This window comes from Lepidochelys kempii, chromosome 7 (assembly GCF_965140265.1).
Source record: "Lepidochelys kempii isolate rLepKem1 chromosome 7, rLepKem1.hap2, whole genome shotgun sequence".
Classification (NCBI taxonomy): domain Eukaryota; kingdom Metazoa; phylum Chordata; order Testudines; family Cheloniidae; genus Lepidochelys; species Lepidochelys kempii.
Window position 1 is genome coordinate 56,976,580 of NC_133262.1, and position 13,818 is coordinate 56,990,397.

A 13,818-nucleotide genomic window follows, 5' to 3' on the forward strand; every position below is an offset into this window, starting at 1 on the left:
AAGAGAACATAAATTCAATGCCTAAGGCTGCAGTGAGAAAAGATCAGGCAGTGGCATTTGCCAGTCTCACAAAATGGGGGAAGTGACTGTAATCAGACCTAATCAATCCATATAACATAAGGTATGAAGGACCTCTCATGTTCAGTTGACTTCTTCTAAGATCAGAATATGTATATTTATTTATTTTTAGGCATTGTGCAATATTTGGTGACAAGTGGATGATGTACGCTGTTTGCCTTTTGGGAAAGGTATGTTATCTGTAGCTTATGAAAACTGCTTTTATATGCCGTCTGTTTATTGTTTGATCAACTGATGCTTAATGCTGTGTTTTTTATTTCTAACTGTAACTTGTTTGGGATATTTTTAAATATATGTCTAAATTTTGCAGAATAAACGTCCAGTTACTGACAATATAAACTTACCAGTCTCTTCAGTTTGGGTATAACCTTAACTCAGTCTTCATAACTGCATGCCTACCACACAGGCATAATTTTGGCACTCAGATTGTGCACGTACACCAGGATGTTTGCATACTTCACATGTAGATTGGGATGTTTGTGCACCTACTACATGTTTGCACAACATACTCTTGACGATTCAGTCACAACTTTTTACATTCTTCTGCAGCAGAAAATTAGCTCCGTGGCAAATTTTACTCAAATGATTTAAATGTACAAAAATCATTTTACTGATTGATTAAAATGAAGGTTATTTTTTAAAAATGTGCTTCCCAGTCAAGTCACATTTTAGTGCCATATTTTATGTGCAACGAACATACTTTTTCTGGATTTCCGTTATCTTGGAAAGTAATTTTGCTGAGTCAGGCTCACAGCTGCTACTGCCCTTCAGTCATACCCTGGAACACTCTCCACTGTTTCAGAACTCTGCCCTCTAAGATTGCCGAATTACTTAGCACCTCAAATGTACACAATGGCTTAACTCAGATTGCCTTGAACAGCTTGAGCAGGTGCTGCTAATGCAGCCCAGGGTCAAACCCTTCCCTCACTGGGACGCCCCTATTTTGGCTGCGGAATTTGCCTCAGAATCCATCCCTTGTTGCAAAATTGAAGCTTAGATTCTGGAGCACATGTTAATGAGTTGTCAGGGCTCTCACTACTCCACCCCAGCCCTGAAGAGCCAGACCAAAGCATGTGGGCCACGTACAGAAGGTTTTAATCTGCATCTGAGTTTCAGTGATAATTTGGAAGAGAGCTACATTATAGCTTGTGTGCTGGCTCTTAATGTTTGGCGAGTATTGGATGGAAAAGGTAAAACAAAGTTCAACGTGTGTTCTCCCACCATGAAGCGAGGAGGTGGAGTTGTGGGCAAAATACTTTAACTGGGTCTCAATGTGATTAGGTAAAAGTGCTGTTTGCACTGAGGGAGCACATGCTGTGCAGACAGGATGGAGTTGTAGTTACGCTTCCACCAGATTTCTGCATCTTGCATACCTGGCTTTGATATTCTTTGGAACCCCACTGTTCCCTTGCTCCTGAGCTGCACTGAGTCTGTGATGGTAGCAGGTAATCCCTGGAAATTAAGGTTTTTCTTCTTGAAAGAGAAAATATTCATGTTTAGTTGCCAGTGCTTATGGCCACCACTTTGCAGCACTTTTAAATGGTAATTTTTAACTACTAGATTTTCGTTTTCAAACCTGTGCTAACAAAACAAAATTGCTTGACTGTCACAATACTACTTTGGAATAGTCTACCGGCCAGTTAACAGCATATGCTTAGTTGGTAACAAATTAAGGTTCTGGAAGAATGCCCCCACAGGTCTCCATCTTCCCTCCCCAAAGTGAATGTTATGCTTAAAAAGCTTTAATGGGTCTCTGTAGGTTATTATGGGGAGAGGATTGAGTATTGCCATACCCCACCCTCAGCAATACACAGTGTGAGCAGGGCTCATGATTAGGACAAGCAGTAGGAGCAGAACACTTCCTTTAATAGCTCTGTGTGTGAACTTTTCACACACCTGTTTGTGTAAACATGCCTGCCTTGTTTGAGAAAGTGACTTCCTGGGCGTCTTATGTCTCCAAGCACCCATGCTTTGGTAGGGTGCCAACTCTGTCCTATATTGGCTTTTGTGTTTAGCTTTTAAATTAATATTGTCCTCCCTTGTGCCACGGTCCTAAACTGCTTCAAAATAAATTTTCCACTGAGAGTGGTTTGGATGTGAACAAGGACATGCCTGGTTAGCAGCTTGAAAGTACTCCTAGCAACCTCAACTGGGGTTTTCTTTCAGCTAGTGCAGAATTAAACACCCCACAATGGATTCCAATCTCCAAGTTGAACTGAATTGGCAGTGGAAAGGATCTTCAGTCACTGATAGGTGCAGAGAATGCTGATTCAGTAACTGCAACACAAGAATTGGGAGTAATGAGCTGGGTTCTCTATTCTATAGCCTTTGGGTGTTTTTTTTATTTTATTGTATTTTATTTTTTACTCTGTGCATCATAGAAATCTAACAGAAGGACCTTGACTAGGAAATGGACTATTTATAATCTTATTTTTTTACTGTCCTGTTGTGACGTTCCCCTGGTGTTATCTGGACAGGTGATCTGCTAGGTCACTCCAATCCTCAACTCTAGGAGCCAGCCTTACCCTGTTCTGCTCTGAGAACCCCCACTCCCGGGGCTGCTCACGCACAGCCTCTAGCATATAAGCTGCTCACAACTATGTGAGTGAACACTTTTGGCCAGCTGCTGCTTGGATTGTGCAACCGAATGACACTGCCCCTCTGCTCCTGGAGAGTTTTGCCTGGGCTTGTTTTAAGCCATGAGGACACATTTTCAGCCTCATAACTATGTACATGAAATTACAACCTATAACATTACTTTAACAACAATGCTCAGTGCATCATGAGCCTTCTGAAGACACCCGGCATGACAAACTTTGCATTGGATACCACACAATCATATTATAAGGATGAACATCGGGGTGCAGGGTGTTCCCCAGAGGTACAGAGTGTCACACCTGTCCACATTTAGATTTGTCTTGGGACTTGGCTTATGCAGAGTTGCAGGAAATGAACAGTTGACCTAATGTTTTGGGGCTTATAAAAGTGTAGAATTATGTTTATAAAGTGCACTTCTTTGTTTAGCTGGACTGTCTTAGCCCACACACTTTCTACCTTAATTCCCTCTAGTCACTAAATGTCTTTGTGACTTTTCCCATAATTTTTAATAAGCTCCAAAAGCTTAAAAAAAACCCAGGTTTCAGGTGGGAAAGCCCACAGAAGACTGAGGAATTTCAGAGGGACTTAACCAACCTACATGCATGGGCAACATGGTGGCTGATGAAATTCAGAATTGATAAATGCAAAGTTATGCACAATAGAGAAAAAAATAGTTTACACATATCTTATCAAATGAAGTGATTGTGTTGTCATTATTGACAGCTCAACAAAGATTTTGGCTTAGTGTGCAGCTGCAGCCAAGAAAACCACTCCATGGTTAGGATGTTAGGATGTCCATGAATGTTAGGATTCAACAGGAATGGGATAGCGAATATTATGGAACAGGTCATAATATAATGCAATAGTATACCTTCAACTCTATGTGTGCAGTCCTGGTCACCCCAGCTCATAAATGATAATGTAGAATTTGAGAGGGTGCAGAGAAAGGAAATGGGAATAACTAGGGGCTTGGAAAACACTCACGTGGGGAGACTGAAGAGATTGACTGATTACCTTAGAAAGGAGGTGAATAAGAGAGGACCCATTCAAGTATAAAACAATGAATGGTGTAGATGAGGTAGATCGAGAGCTTCTGTTCTCCCTTTCTCTCAACACAAGAACAAGGGGATATTTGATTAAATTGCCAGCTGTTACCCAATGCACAGGAAGTAATTTTTTGGGGAAATCTGGGCCTGGAAGTGTATTGGGATCACCCTGCAGTAGTAACCAAGGCTGGTGAGAGCCAGAGTGTGGCTGGCAGGCTGCAGTTACACACAGACACTCAGGGGCACTGGCATGCTGGAGTAATCCAGGTTGAGAGTTACAGCAGCAGGGCATTGCAAGGCACCCCAGGTTACAGGGCAGGTGATGATGCAGCCGCTTACTGGGCTGGATAGCACTCTGGAATGTTACAGAAGTGTCTATTATAAAGCTGTTAATGTGTCTGTCTTTCTTAGCAAGACCACCAACACACACCTGGGATTTATGGGCCAAGCCAATTGGGAGATATGAGCCAAATCCAATTAAGAAATTTTCCCAGAAGTCAACACTAGGGGAAGTTCTAAGCCCCATAACTTTAAAATTCTCTTATGTCCTCCCCCGCACCTCCTACTACCCTCAGATGAGATGTACCATGTGACATTTCAGGAGCATTAGTTTTTGGGGAAACTTACACAGGCTAGGGAAACTGAACAATAGGCTTAAAAGAGGTAAGGAAGTTTAAATTTTAAATACAGAGTGGGTTTTGCTGCTCCACATTTTGGGATAGGGTAGGAAGGGGGTCTCTTGTACAGTAGTTTCTTGTAGGGTCTCTTTGGGTAGTTTCTGGTATAATGTCATGATGCGAGGATCTAGGGTTATAGTCACAACTATCTCACCTAAAAAGAAGAGTACTTGTGGCACCTTAAAGACTAACCAATTTATTTGAGCATAAGCTTTCCTGAGCTACAGCTCACTTCATGGGATGCATAGTGTGGAAAGTACAGAAGATCTTTTTATACACACAAACCATGAAAAAATGGGTGTTTACCACTACAAAACGTTTTCTCTCCCCCCACCCTACTCTCCTGCTGGTCATATCCAGCCCCGCCCCATTGTTCTGCTACGTGCACGCGCTGACGGCAGCCGCTCGCTCCGTGCCCGCAGCGCGCTGCCTCAGCGGCCCCGAGGAGCCGCCCGCGCGCGGGGAGCGGGTGTGTTGCGCGGAGGCCGTTGTTGCCGCGCGATGACGTTTGGCTCCCGTCCGCCACCGTAGGCGCGGCGCTTCCGGTGTGCGGCCGGATGACGTGGCCGGGGCAGCGGAAGCAGCGTCTCGTCGGTAGCGGCTGGGTCGGGTCCGGGCCGGGCAGAGCGAAGGCGGCTCGGGGGCAGCCTGGTGCTTGCGGTGGTGACGCGGAGGAGGCCGGCGGGGAGGATGGAGCTGCCCAGGCTGCTGCTGTGCGCGGCGTCCGCGGCGCTGCTGCTGTTGCGGGCCCGGGCCGACGAGCACGAGCACACGGTGAGGAGCCGGCTGGGCCCGCCCGCCTCGCCTCGCCTCGCCTCGCCTCAGCGGGCGGGTCTCTGGTCCCCGGCGCGGCGGGTGCAGCACGGGGCGGTGCAGCCGTCACCCTTGGGGGGGGGTGTTTATGGAGGGGGGCCCTGAATACCCATCCCCCTGTGCGGGAGTGTGTGTGTGTGGGGGGCGTGTACACCTGTCCCGGGAGTGTGTGTGTGTGTGGGGGGGAGACTGTGAATACCCGTGGGGGTGGGAGTGTAGATCGGGCCCTGCACATCCGGGAGTGTGGGTGGGAGGGTCTGTCCCCTGTGGAGCGTGTGTTGTTTATACAGGAGGGGCTCTGAATACTGTTCCCTTGTGGGGGAGGGGAAGTGTAATATCTGGTCCCTAGTGTGGTTGTAGCAAGGAGGGTCTGTTCCATTCAGTAGGGTTGGAGCGTTGGGTGGCTGCTGAAGAGGTCAATCCTTCCTCTTAATAATACTTGGTGCCAATCGCCTCCACTCACCCCCACATCCCCAAAATGCTGTTTGAGGTTGTGGGCTGTGTGGTGACCCTGCTGTTTGATAGGGAATATGCTGCCTGAATAACAGCTAGTCTCATGTCTGCTGCTACCTAATCCAATCATAGGTGCGCTGCACACAGTAGCTGGCCATGCTCTGTACGACAGAATCCTCCTCTGGGGTGGGATGAGTGTGGGCTAAGTGGGACTAAATAGACTGGAAGAAGTCCTAGCTTCTGGTTAAGTATCCGTGCTCCTCAGTTTCCCTGACTCCTTGCTTGCACTTTTTCTTCCACATGTGCACATTCCTGGTCATTTGGTACTGCTCCCTACACAGGTACACACTAGTTCTGATTCTGTGGCTTTGACAACTTCTCTGTGGTAGAAGACTAATGAAAATGACTCAATGTCTAGGAAACATGACCTATGAGGGAAGATTGAAAACATTGGGTTTGTTTAGTTTGGAGAAGAGAAGTCTGAGAGAGGACATAAGTTTTCAAATGCATACAAGGTTGTTACAAGGAGGAGGGAGAAAAATTGTTCTGCTTAACCTTTGAGGATCGGACAAGAAGCACAATGGGCTTAAATTGCAGCAAGGACAGTTTAGGTTGGACATTAGGAAAAACTTCCTAACTGTCTGGGTAGTTAACCACTGGAATAAATTGCCTAGGGAGGTAGTGGAATCGCCATCATTGCCTAACCTGCTCTTAAAAATCTCCAAACACTTGTCAGGGATGGTCTAATACTTAATCCTTCCTTGAGTGTAGGTGACTGGACTAGATGATCAATTCTGTGATTCTATGCTACACCTCTACCCTGACATAACGCGACCTGACATAACGCGGGTTTGCATACAACGTGGTAAAGCTCCCAACACGCTGCTCTGAGCAGCATGTTAAGGGTGCTGGGTCGGAGCCGAGGGGTTGGATAAGGGGCAGAGGGTCTCGGGGGTGGTCAGGGGCTCCCACCCCCACCCCACCCCCTCCCGGGTCTGGGATGCAGGAGCTTTGGGGGGACCACTTTTGGGGGTCCTGCAGTCCCAGAGTGGCTCGGGGGATTAGAGTGGCTCCAGCCCCAGCTGTGTCGCTGGGGGCTTGTGGGAAGGGATCCCCCCGCACTCACCGGCATCGACGGAAGCAGAGCAGTCCGGCCCCAGCCCACTCCACTCCGCCAGTTCCCAGCCGCCGTGCTCCGCTTCCAGCCGCAGGTGAGTACGGGGGGCATCCTTTCCCCAATCTCCCCGCACTCACCGGTGGCGGGAAGTGGAGCACAATGGCTGGGAGGTGGCGGAGTGGAGCGGCCTGGGGCTGCATTGCTCCACTTCCCGCTGCTGCCGGTGAGCGCCTGTCAGGGGGTGGAGGGGTGTGGATAGGGGTCGGAGCAGTAGGGGACAGGGAGTAGGAGGGTTGGGTAGGGGGTGGGGTCCTGGGGGTGATTAGGAATGGGGGTCTCTGGAGGGGGTGGTCAGGGAACAAGGAACGGGGGGGGCCCAAGCAAGTTTGATATAATGCGGTCTCACCTATAATGCGGTGAGACATTTTTTGTCTGCCGAGGACCACCGTTATATTGGGGTAGAGGTGTAGATACAACTTTCTTAGATTCAGATTGTGCCATATAACTAAAACATCATTTAGAAATAATTTTGCCATTGTCCCCTTTTTCGCCAAGAACAGGCCTGAAGTGGTCAATTTCAAGATTTAATTATCTAAATGTATTAGAGTAAGTGAAGAGAAATTGGGACGTAGTTCAGAAATTAAAATCTTGATGGTTTAAAGGCAAATATAGATTAAAAAGGTGTTGTGTTCAGATGAAGTTGCTGGAAAATAATTCAGTATTTAATTGTACATCTGTTCATTAACTTATATATGTTCTTTTACAGAGTCTTAATTTATACATCTGCTCTTTGCACACACTAGGACCTCTTGTACTGCTTGTCTACCAGGTGTTTTTACAGTATCCTCTGATCCTACTTGAAGCAAGCTTAGATGGTATGGTAAAATACTTGTATAGCCTGCGTTGCCGCTGTTGCTAGTACTGGTGGAATTGCAGAGATACTAGATGAACGGTCTAAAAAGTGCTCATGTAGATTCACCCTCAGATTCTTCCATTATTGAGGAATACTCTGGGTATCTACTGGCATTGTGTTAATGTGGGAGAACCAGTAAGTGAAACTGAGTGCTGTATTTTAGTTGTCCAGACTGAATGAAGTGCAAAGTCTAAAAAAAGCAGCTTAAGTGATGAAATATAGCTAAATTGTAAATGTTTTTAAAAAATGTAACTACTAAAATGAATAAGGAAATTAGCCTGATGATGTGTTACAGCTCATAAATCTAAAACTTAAATTTATAATTTTTCCTTGATTTAGCTTAAATGTGCTTTCAAAATTGATACATAAAAAGAATATACTGTTGTAGATGACCAAGAATTGTTCAGTTCCCCCACTTACAGAATACATTCTCCAGCAACTAAAGTAAGCAATCTGTCTTAACAGTTCATGTCCCCAGAAGTGTAGGAATGATAGTAAATAAAGGATTTCCACTCTTGTAACAAATTTGAATCCCCGTCTGAAGTTTTACCTACCATGGTAAATATTATTGTCCATGTGAGCACAATGTTTTTGGTACTTAAGTTAACTTTGGCTCATTATGTCTACAAGGGGCCAATAAAACTTGACTTAAATAAAACAGGCTAGAATGAATATATAACTGCCTCTTCTTCTGAAAATGTTTGCAGATCCCTTTTCAAAGTAGGTGAAATTAACATTACAGAGCAAGGCTCAGGATGCTGAGCAATCTTCTCACTTTTGGGAAATGAAAGGGTAAGGCTGGGGCCTTGTTCATACTACGTACTAGCTAGAGTTGATGGGGCCTAGTATTCGGGGGGTGGGGTTAAAGAGAGAGTGCTACTGGGCACAAATTTGCCCCACCCAAAATACAAACTTTAAGTTGAAATCCCAGGTTTAATTTGTCATGAACATGAGCTGTGGAAGTTGGGCTTTAGAAACAATGCTTGATATATATTGCATGTCCATGAGGCACTGAAAGAATTAGTAATTTAGGTTTCAGAGTAACAGCCATGTTAGTCTGTATTCGCAAAAAGAAAAGGAGTACTTGTGGCGCCTTAGAGACTAAACAATTTATTTGAGCATAAGCGTTCGTGAGCTACAGCTCACTATAAATTGGTTAGTCTCTAAGGTGCCACAAGTACTCCTTTTCTTTTTAGTAATTTAGGTTTGCCAAGCATTTTATTTGAATAATACTTTTGGTTTTTATGTCTCTCCTTTTATTGCTGTTCCCTCTGCTGCTTTCACTTCTTTGTCCTGGCAGTAAAAAGAAATGTTTATCCTTTTTTCTGAAATATTTTGTGCTGTTGCTTCAGAGAATGATATTCTGGTAAATTTCACTCTCAACATGGGAGTTAAAAAGCAACACATGAAGTATCTGAACGTGAACTAGGGAAATACAACCTAGATGGAGCTACTATAAGGTGGGTGCATAACTGGTTGGAAAACCGTTATCAGTAGTTAACAGTCAAGCTCGAAGGACATATTAAGTGGGGTCCCACAGGGATCAGTTCTGGTTCTGTTCAATACTTTCATTCATGATTTCGATAATGGCATAGAGAGTACACTTATAAAGTTTGTGGGCGATACCAAGCTGGGAGGGGTTGCAAGTGCTTTGGAGGATAGGATAAAGTTCAAAATGATCTGGACAAACTGGAGAAATGGTCTGAAGTAAATAGGATGAAATTCAATAAGGACGAATGCAAAGTACTCCACTTAGGAAGGACAATCAATTGCACATACAAAATGGGAAATGACTGCCTAGGAAGGAGTACTGCAGAAAGGAAACTGGGGGGTCACAATAGATCACAAGCTAAATATGAGTGAACAGTGTAACAATGTTTGCTTTTTTCCCCCAACATCACTGGGATGTATTAGCAGGAGTGTTATAAGCAAGACACAAGAAGTAATTCTTCCTCTCTATTCTGCACTGATTAGGCCTCAGTCTGGAATACTGTGTCCAGTTCTGGGTGCCACATTTCAGGAAAGATGTGGACAAACTGGAGAAAGTCCAGAGAAGAGCAACAAAAATGATGACTGGAAAACATGACCTGTGAGGGAAGATTGAAAAATTTAGGTTTGTTTAGTCTGGAAAAGAGAAGACTGAGAGAGGGTATAACAGTTTTTCAAGTACATAAAAGGTTGTTACAAAGAGGAGGGAGAAAAATTGTTGTTCTTAACCTCTGAGGATAGTACAAGAAGCAATGGGCTTAAATAGGAGCAAGATGATTTAGGTTGGACATTAGGAAAAACTTCCTAACTGTCAGGGAGGTTAAGCGCGACAAGAAATTGCTTAGGGAAGTTGTGGAATCTCCACCACTGGAGATTTTAAGTGCAGGTCAGACAAACACCTGTCAGGGATGGTCTAGATCATGGGTCGGCAACCTTTTGGAAGTGGTGTGCCAAGTCTTCATTTATTCACTTTAATTTAAGGCTTTGCGTGCCAGTAATACATTTTAACATTTTTTAGAAGGTCTCTCTCGCTAAGTGTATGTATTATATAACTAAACTATTGTTCTATGTAAAGTAAACAAGGTTTTCAAAATGTTTAAGAAGCTTCATTTAAAATTAAATTAAAATACTGATCTTATGCCACCGGCCCGCTCAGCCCCCTGGCAGCCTGGGGTTCCGTTCACCTAGGCCGGCAGCAGGCTGAACGGGGCCTGCGGCCGGGACCCCAGCTGGCAAGGGACCGGCAGCCAGAACCCCAGACTGGCAACGGGCTGGGGGGGGCTAGTGACCGGGACCCCAGACCAGCAGTGGGTTGAGTAGCTCAGCCCGCTACCGCTTAGCCCGCTGGCGGTTTGCGGTTCTGTCCACTGGCTCCTGCCAGCCAGGGTCCCAGCTTCCGGCCCAGGATCCCGGGCTTGCCTACATAGAGTGGTTACCTACCTTCTCCCTGGTTCTAGCCCATTCTCTTCCTCTCTCTCTGCACTGAGCTGAGGGTGGGAGTGCACTGAACACAGGGCTGGGGATGAAGGAGCACGCTGGGGGTTGGGGTGCAGGGTCTGGCCAGGAGCTAGAATAAGGGAGGGGGCTGAGGGTTACGGCAGGAGGTTTGGGATTTGGAGTGCTTAAATGGGCAGCTCCCATTTGGTGAGAGGGGTGCAAGAGCTCCCGTTCGGTGCGAGGGGTTGGGGTGGGAATGTGGGGGGTGCAAGAGTTAGGGCATGGGGTGTGTGTGGGGGTGTAGGAGTCAGGGCAGGGAGCTGGGGTGTGGGGGAGTGCAGGGGTCAGGGCAGAGGGCTGGGGGTGTGGGCTAGCATCGTGGGGGTGCTCCCAGTCCGCTGCCTAGAGCAGCTCATAGCAGGGGGCTGGAGGGGATATGCTCTGATTCCAACCCCCTTCCCCAATGCCTTGTCCCCACCTCGTCTCCGCCTCCTTCCTGGAGCAGCGAACAGGCTGTGGCTCTGCTTCTCCCCCTCCCTTGCAAGGGCTATCAGCGGATTGGTGGCCGGGAGGGGTAGGAATCCAGCATGCTGGGGGAAGAGGCGGGGGAGGGGGAACTTGCCTGCCCTGCAGCAGCAGCTGGCAGGACCAAGCTTCTTCACCCTGCCCCCACAGGGGCGGGTGGGGGGGGCGGCGGGATTTTTAATAGCATTAGATGATAGATGCTGCCTGCCGGGATCCTGGCCGCTGGCCCCGCTCAGACCGCTGCCAGCCTGGGTTCGGCAGTGGGCTGAGCTGGGCTGGTGGCTGGGACCCGACAGGCAGCAGCGTGCCATTAAAAATCAGCTCACATGCCATCTTTGGCACGCGTGCCGTAGGTTGCCGACCCCTGCTCTAGATAATACTTAGTCCTGCCATGAGTGCAGGGGACTGGACTAGGTGACCTTGCAAGGTCCTCTCCAGTCCTGTGATTCTATGAAGCATGTCCGGGGATGCATGCGTCTGAAACATCGTGATTGGTTCTTGGATTAAAATACTTTTTATCCTATTGAATTATTGTGAGATAAGCTTCAGTAGCCCAACACTAACTCTCTGTGGCACTGACGCCTATCAGACAGATGTTTTCAGGTTAAAAAAAAAATACTCCACACCTTTCTGCTGCACCCTTTTAATCAGTTGTTGTGTGGACTTCAGAAACATAAGATTAAGTAGCCTGCAGGCTAACCTTAGCAGGGTTACCATGCTAATTTTTCCACTCTTATGAAGGATCCCAAAGAGAGCTCTAAGCTTTGTCCCACTTGAAATGAGCTCTGTGGAAATAAATGGATTGGCAACATACATACCATGTGCCTAAGAATGGTCTGGCTGTTGCTGTGTTTCTTTTTAGAGTTTTTTCAACTTTATGCATTTATTTTATGTTGTTTGTTGCATCTGGCTTGAAAGTGGCACTTGAAACATTGTTGCCAACTGATGGAAATACTTCTAATCACCAGTCCGTATTACAAATATAGCTGTAAACTGGATTGTTGGTGTGCCATGATCAGTGGTATCTTGGTAATGTCTTTATGTTAGTGTGGATATTGCAATTTGGTCCTAGCTCTAGTCAGTACAGCCTTGCTGGAGGACTACCCACAAAAAGTATTAGAACTGCTAAAAAGTGGCAGTTTAGATGCCCCTATCCGTGATAGTCGTGCTAGGTAGAGCATGGTTATATTTTACTAATATTGTGTCAATTATGAAAAAAATTTCTAAAGCTTTAGTTTGTCAGAGATGGCACAGGCATAAGGGGACAGCTTGTGTTTATGGTGATAACTTCTCTGGGCTGTTACTACATGTTTACGCAGTCGAAATAGATCGTTACATTCTCAACATAGTTACCGGAATTACAGAACTGTTGTCAAACGTGATACAGAAAATGCTATGAAACCAAATTTGTGACACTTAATTAAACTTGGTGTAAATTGGTATGCTTGCATCTCAAGAGTTTGGTGATAGGGTATTTAAAATTGTACATTTATGCAACCTTCTATAATATTCTAGACTGAAGTAGTGGACTTTGTGGATTGTGGCACCATCAAGATGTTTCTCATTCAGTCTTTGCTGATTCTAGTTTTAGAAATAGTCACATATTTCTTATCTTAGTAGGATCCTTGGACCATATGCGCTGTATCATCTACTATGAAGCACAAAACATGAAATTGCCAATTTTGCCAGTCCTGAAGATGCAACACTTCTTATTTGTTGGCTTTTTTTTTGGCTGCCTTCATGTTACATTCAACAGCACCTATTTAACAGTTCTGTCTACTGTTATATTCTTTTTAGGACACAGGTGGCCATCATCTTGTAGCTGTAAGGCTGTCTTTCCAGTCGTTTTAAGGGACACACGTTTTTTGTACAAGGTGGGGTAGAAAGGGGATAAAGATTATGATGTGGGCATTGCTAAAATAGTGTTGTCCTTTGTGGCCACAAGATAAGTAATTTTTGTTGGTTTGAAGGAGCCCTGGAAGCTTGGCTAAAGCTTGTTTTCATAGCCAAATAAATCTAAAATTTCATTTAAATAGACCAGTAAATTTGCTTATGTTTTTATTATAAACAGGAATTGCATTTTGTTAATGAAGTACAGTAACTCCTCACTTAAAGTCATCCCTGTTAACGTTGTTTCATTGCTTTGCTGATCAATTAGAGAACATGCTTGTTTAAAGTTGCGCAGTGCTCCCTTATAACTGTGTTTAGCAGCTGCCTGCTTTGTCCACTGCTTGCAGGAAGAGCAGCCCCTTGGAGCTAGCTGGTGGGGGCTTGGAACCAGGGTGGACCGGCAGCCCCCTATCAGCTCCCTCATCCCCTAAGTTCCCTGTGTGGGAGCTGCCCAGCAGGCTATCAATTGCGGGGCAGTTCATCTGTCCCTCTCCCCGCTGCCGTGTGCTATCCTGCCCTCTGCTTTGGAGCTGCTCCCAGGAGCCTCCTGCTTCCTGTGCAAAGGGGGGGGGGGAGAAGAGGGGTGCTAATGTCAGGGTGTCCCCCCGCCCCCCCCACTACTTTACTCCATTTCCATAAAGCAGGGTGGGGGACAGGACAGGGCTCAGGAGGGAGGGAGCTTGCTGGCAGCAGCTACTGTCTTAACTTGATCTACTTAAAAGGGCAGTGTACTTAGAGCGGTGTCAGCGTACTTAAAGGGGCAATTTGTGTGTGTGTGTCTGT

The 13,818-nt window shown here is 46.0% G+C and overlaps 1 protein-coding gene across 3 annotated transcripts in view; it reads left to right on the forward strand.

Annotated features, from left to right (window-relative positions):
* Positions 1-4,858: 4,858 nt before the first annotated feature.
* TM9SF3 (transmembrane 9 superfamily member 3) overlaps positions 4,859-13,818 on the forward strand; it is a 93,726-nt gene continuing 84,766 nt past the window's right edge. For 2 of the 3 annotated variants that reach the window (XR_012159928.1, XM_073352979.1), the window contains exon 1: positions 4,859-5,173. Coding sequence is in view for 2 of the 3 variants with exons in the window: in XM_073352979.1 (XP_073209080.1) it covers positions 5,090-5,173 (84 nt within the window). In the remaining variant the exon portion in view is untranslated. Of the gene's footprint in view, positions 5,174-7,568; positions 7,658-13,818 lie in introns of those variants that run through there. The other variant, XM_073352980.1, reaches the window with a different exon arrangement.